A 5784-nucleotide genomic window follows, 5' to 3' on the forward strand; every position below is an offset into this window, starting at 1 on the left:
ATATTTACAAATATACAAATTACATTTTCATTTTCCATATTTGTAAACATCAAAAATTTTCATAAAATTTAATTTTTTAAACATCAAAATTTTAGGTGGGTCGGGTGGGTTTCACGAGTAAATTTTTTATATTTTATTTTTTACAAATATACAAATTACATTTTTCTTTTCCATGTTTGTAAATATCAAATTTTTTTAAAATTTTTTATTAACATCAATATTTTGGGCGTGTCGGTTGGGTTTCACGGGTCAATTTTTTATTTTTATTTTTTAAATATGCAAATTACATTTTTTTTTCCCATATTTGTAAACATCAATATTTCTTCTCTTTCCTTCATTTCTCTATCTGTAAAACGAGTCGATAAATATTGATGAGTTTGAGATTTTTTTTTTTTTTTTTTTGTTATTAAATAAAATTTTAAAACCTTTCAGAAAAAAATTAATAATAATTAATGGGTTCATGGGTCATAACGGGTTAACTCTATATATTTTTTACGCGCCCATTTTCAAAACATTTTGAACGTATTGAATATGAGTCTTGAACCATGTTTAACCTACCCATTTTCAATCCAACCCAAACTCGGCTCAACCCACCCATTTGCCACCCCTAGTTTGCAGCGTACTGAAGTCTGAAGGCCTTGTTTTTTTACTTTATCTCCAAAGGGATCCCTGGTAGAGACTAGAGAGGCAATGAGTTAGGGAAGTCCCTTCTTGAATAGCATCCATTGCTGAATATATCTTGCAAAGTCTTAGGTGTAAGGCATAGAACTTGAGCAGCATCTCTTGGCCATGTCGGAAGAGTCCTATTAGGTGCACACAATCTTGAAGGCTATGCAACCATGGATCTAATTCTTTAGGATTTATGACTAAACAAACGTAAGAAAGAAGAAAGAGATCCAAATATGTTTGGCAATGAAGTAACAAGGCATCCTTTTTTAGGGCTATAATTTCTATTTTCGTCATTAGGAGGAGACCCAACATCTTTCCCGTTTTCTTTCTAACAGGCTACCATTTAATGGGGCTAGATTTACGAAACAAATTCTCCTTCATTCTCTATTCTTGTTTAGGCTAAGTAGTGGGATTTAGAAGGATAAGATTGGGTAGAATGACCAAAAGAATTTAAATCTACACATCTTCGAGGTTTCCATGGAACCTCCACTCTATTCTCATGAGGATCATCATACGTGAGATGGAGCTTAATAGATTTTTGAATGTCTTTACAAGCGACCAAAGTTCCAATGGAACAGCTTAAATTTCTAGCATGAGTTTGTCTTGCCTTGAAACATGTTAGCAGGATAACTAACGCCAACTTCCTTCCAAATTTCCAATGGAACATTATAAAAAATTTCCCCAAATCAGGATGCACAAAAAGTTACACCAGACAATGGCATAGCTAGAAACCATTTTTTTTAATGATATAAGCTCACCACCAAAATAATAAACTTCGTTGGAAATCATCTTTTTGCCTTTAAAAGGGTTACCCATCTTAGTAATACAGAAAATTTAAGTTCTATGTACTGCTATCTCTATACTTTAAGCGAATAATGAAGTAACTGAACTAAGATAATAAATTCCACAAGAACATATAACTATGCTTTTGATGAAAAATAACTTTGATTAATGAATCATCCAAAGTGAACAATCAGTTTACACCAAAAATGACTCCAAACCTCTATTCAAAGAAGACAGAGGACTCCAAACCCAAATCAATTACAGTCGTCCGTAATCCAAATACAATAAATTTAAGAAGTTCAACAATGAAATATCATTTAATTGTTATTAGCTAGATCTTATACATCATTGAGTGGTGCCACAACTTTTCATTTGTCTGTTGTCTCTGTTTCTGATTTATTGGCATCATCTCGGTTATATGAAAATGCATCACATCCATCATCTACAATGGAGAATACCTGCCTTTTGCATTTTTCTCACCCTGTGGAATAAATTTGGTTAATCAAACTAAGCACCGAGTGTGTGAAGCGGATAAAACGTACTTTGATATAAAAACCACCATTGCGTGAATCCTTACCCTGTCAAATTTCATAAGCAATATTAAAACAGATATTTAAAATGTTTCGATTGTACTCTTCTATAAAAACTACTTCATAATTCAACACATTTTATATTAATGAAGAAACGATGATGGAATTACAAGGTACCTAACTGGATTGTGGTTATGCTGACCTGATCACTGTGTACGTGCTCCCACTGTAGACTCGGACTACGAATCAGATAGGATGAGCCATGAGATTGAGATCTTCTGGCACCCAATTCCTCTCGAGGTAATAACATTGGATGTTTGGGATATGGCGAACCAGATTACACAATGCTCCACCATTCTTGAGCTGGGCCACAAATCTGTTGGGCATATCATACAAGTGAAGCTCTTTGAGGTGAGTGAGGTTGTCAATTCCCAATGGAACCTGATGCAAGTTACCGCACTGCCTTATGATCAGCTTTTGGAGACGAGGTAAGGTAGTCTTTTGCATTTTGACCATTGTCAATGGTTCCAATTGCTCAAGTTCCAAGATCTTCAGACTTTGAAATTTGTTTTTTGAGAAATCTAACTGGTTTCCAGTATAGGCATCGACCAGCTGGAGCTCCAAAAGGCGAGGAAGATCTTGAAGGATATCAATGGGGTTGTTGTAGTGTGTTAACTTGGACCACTTGAGATGTATCCTTACGAGGTCATGAAGTCTGGAAATCCAAATTGGTAACCTTTCTAACCGCCCTTTCAGATACAGGCGTTGAAGAAGTGGTGGAGGATTGGTAATTGCTTGTAGATCTACAGCCTCATCCTTTTGTAATGATGTTACATTCAAGGAATAGAGGTTTCGCAGCTGCTCAATTGACTCGCACAATTTTGACCCATCTTCTCTTGGAAGATCAATGACCCCCAACTTTCTTAGTTGTGTCAGATTTCCTAGCCCGTGAATCACTTTGTGATGCTTATTTGCCTTTATGAATGATAGTTGCTGTAAATTAGGTGTCTGGATCTCTGCTGATACCTCGAATCCTTTAACACAATCAAAAGTGGTATAATGTTGTATATCATAGCGACAAACAATCAAATGCCGAAGTTTCTCAAGTTTGAGGACTTCTTTGGGCAGCTTTACCACTCTAGTTTGCTTAAGATCCAAGGTCTCTAAGTACCTAAGATTCCCCAGAGACTTGGGAATGCTTTTGATATTGGTCTTACTCAAACACAGATACTTCAAGAGCAGTAAATTCACAATTTTCTTAGGAAATGTCTCCAATGGTGCTCCTTCCAGATGAAGAACTCTCAATAATTTCAAGTCTGTAACGGAGCTGTAGGGTACATTGAACATAAAAAGGGTGCGAACACGATTAAAGTTCCTATGCAACATTTTGAGTGCACCACTTTGGATAGATAATCGACGGTACCTGTCACCAAAGTTTCTTTGTGATTCTGAAAATACTTTACAAAAATTCTCCTCTCTTGACTTTGAGAGAATAATCTTATGCATGAGATTATGTACCCGACAAGTTTTTGGCTTCCCATCAAAATCTAATTCACTTTGTATCAAGTTCCTGTCGGTAAGTTCTTTTAGGTACTCCTCTCCAATGTCTTCAAGTTCTTTGCCAGTTTGTGCTATTATAAAACCCTCTGCAATCCACAGCCGAATCAATACTCTACACCTAACTAGATAATTATTCTCAGGGAAAATGGTTAAGTATAGAAAACAATACTTGAGATGGTATGGCAAGTCAATGTAACTTAGAGATAGTACTCTCATGGTATTTGAAAGACGGCCATTTCTGCTCAACTCCGATCCAAGGCTTTCAAGCAATCTTTTCCATACTGATTCAGATTTCTCTCTATTTGACAGAATTTGACCTAGTTCAATGATTGCAAGTGGCAATCCTTCGCATTTTGTTAAGATTATTTGGGACCAGCCCTCCAACCCTAAAGGGCATGTACCCCTTTCTGGGAAAGCCTTCTTATAAAAGAGTTGTTGAGCCTTTTCCATAGGAAGAGGCTGGATGTTATGGACACCAATAGAGTTATCTCTACATGAACAAGCTATATCGCCTCTTCGCGTAGTGACAATTATTCTACTGTGATTACCTCCAGGTAATGCAATTCTAATGGTTTCCCAAACATCTTTAATCCACAGATCATCAAGGACTACAACGTACCTTTTGTTTTGTAGATGCTCCCTTAGTTTTTTGGTTATGTCAACCAGGTCAATCTCGTTGATGTTGGAGAACCTCTGGGGAGTTGACTCGACTGTTTGAATGCAGAATTCGTTGAACATCCTCCATAAGATCTCCGGTTCCTTTCTTGACCTTGAAACAGTGATCCAAGCATGGCACTCAAATCCTTCATCCTTCACCCTCTCGAACACTTTCTTAACAAGAGTTGTTTTGCCCGATCCTCCCATCCCAACTACAAACATCACCTCGAGACTATGCCTCCCTCCTAGTGCCCAAGAAACCAGTTTCTGCTTAGGTTCTTCAATCCCCACAATATCAGTGTCCTCGGCAAACAGAGAAGCTATTCTTGGATGAAGGAATGTGTCGTTTCGAGTAATTGAACTTGAGGTTTGGGAGGAACTGATGTTATGATATCTCTCCCTTGACTCTTTGATGCTTCTGAGTTTCATATCAATCTCTTCAATTACTTCGTTGATGGAGTGGCGTGCTCTCCATCGGGTGAGGAACCCAAGGTTGCGGATAATATACTGTTGAGCCATGTGAAACTTTAAAATGTCAAGAACATCCTCTATGTCATAAGCTCCATCTCGGACTTGTTGAAGCCAGACACTGACTTGGTGATTGTGCTCTCTTTTTGTATCAGCATCCTTCAGAAGTGCGCTAATGGTTTCGAATTCACCTCTCAAGCTTTCAACGCCCATATTAATCTTTGCTGGCAAGTTCCATTCTGCCTCTAGCCAAATTTCAAGTTTATTGAGTAGAAAGTAGACAGCCTCCGCAGCCATATCTCTCTCTCTGTGTTGTGTGTTATTTTCTACCTCTGAACTTTTAGATTATACAAGATTGCCTCTCCATGGTTTTTTTTGGTATGAATGACAAAGCATTTGTATTCTTCTATTTTTTGTGTGTGTGTGTGTGTGTGTGAATGCATGAAAGGGCCATAGACACTGTTGACGGTACACTTTCACTGACTGAGTCTTCAGTTGGGTAAAAGTAAAAAAAATTAATACATATATACAGGCATACAAGTACTATAGTTACACCATACATCGTTTTTTTTACATTATTCTTTTTTAGTCTTTTGACTCTTGTATGCTTCTCATTAAACACATCCTATTGGAAAGTGTCGTATTAGTGAAATAAGTGTTATTATTTTTTTCTAATATTTGCTTAATCTAGGAATGCCTATTTTGGATCGTAAACGACACAATTAATTGATGAAAATACCTATTTTATTCTATGAAGTAATTCCAGAATCTGACCATCCATGATATATATTTCTCCAATTGTATTATATATATATATTTCTCCAATTGTATTATATATATTTCTTACCGTAATAAACAAGTGAATGGAGCAAAGTTGTTAGAGAGAAGAAACTATACAAAGACAATAATGGTGAAAGTGAAGTAAAGTATCAGTGACCAATCATTTGCCTCTTTTTCTTTGACCTTTTTCTTACTATGTTTATGTTTTATTTTTTCAAATTTTGATGTTTTGTATCATGCCATAAATGTTTAAATGGAAGATGTTTGCCTCTCTTGATTGTCAACTAAAGCAGAATATTTCTTCTATTTAGCAATTTGAATTGTATATTCTATGATC

At 36.3% G+C, this 5784-nt stretch overlaps 1 protein-coding gene across 3 annotated transcripts; it reads right to left on the reverse strand.

Moving 5' to 3' along the window:
* Positions 1-1595: 1595 nt before the first annotated feature.
* LOC132303517 (disease resistance protein RPM1-like) lies at positions 1596-5257 on the reverse strand. Of its 3 annotated transcripts, none has more exons than XR_009481270.1 (2): positions 2160-5257; positions 1596-2030 (listed from the first exon to the last, which is right to left on the reverse strand). XR_009481270.1 is itself a non-coding variant. In XM_059800816.1 (2 exons), the coding sequence occupies exon 1, from the start codon at positions 4962-4964 to the stop codon at positions 2229-2231; it is 2736 nt and encodes a 911-aa protein (XP_059656799.1). In that variant the 5' UTR covers positions 4965-5257; the 3' UTR covers positions 1596-1933; positions 2185-2228. The 3 variants fall into 3 exon arrangements, 2 of the variants coding, with proteins under 2 accessions (XP_059656799.1, XP_059656790.1); XM_059800816.1 differs by having other exon boundaries at positions 1596-1933; positions 2185-5257; XM_059800807.1 differs by having other exon boundaries at positions 2185-5257.
* Between the last annotated feature and the right edge of the window lie 527 nt (positions 5258-5784).

The sequence above is a fragment of the Cornus florida genome, unplaced genomic scaffold (assembly GCF_030987335.1).
Source record: "Cornus florida cultivar Cherokee Brave unplaced genomic scaffold, ASM3098733v1 CherokeeBrave_3.0.0_Hap2_Chr01, whole genome shotgun sequence".
Lineage (NCBI taxonomy): Eukaryota > Viridiplantae > Streptophyta > Magnoliopsida > Cornales > Cornaceae > Cornus > Cornus florida.

What these genes read in the sequence shown, in the direction of transcription:
- LOC132303517 (XM_059800816.1), bottom strand. Translation starts at nt 4,964, where the DNA reads ATGGCTGCGGAGGCTGTCTACTTTCTACTCAATAAACTTGAAATTTGG.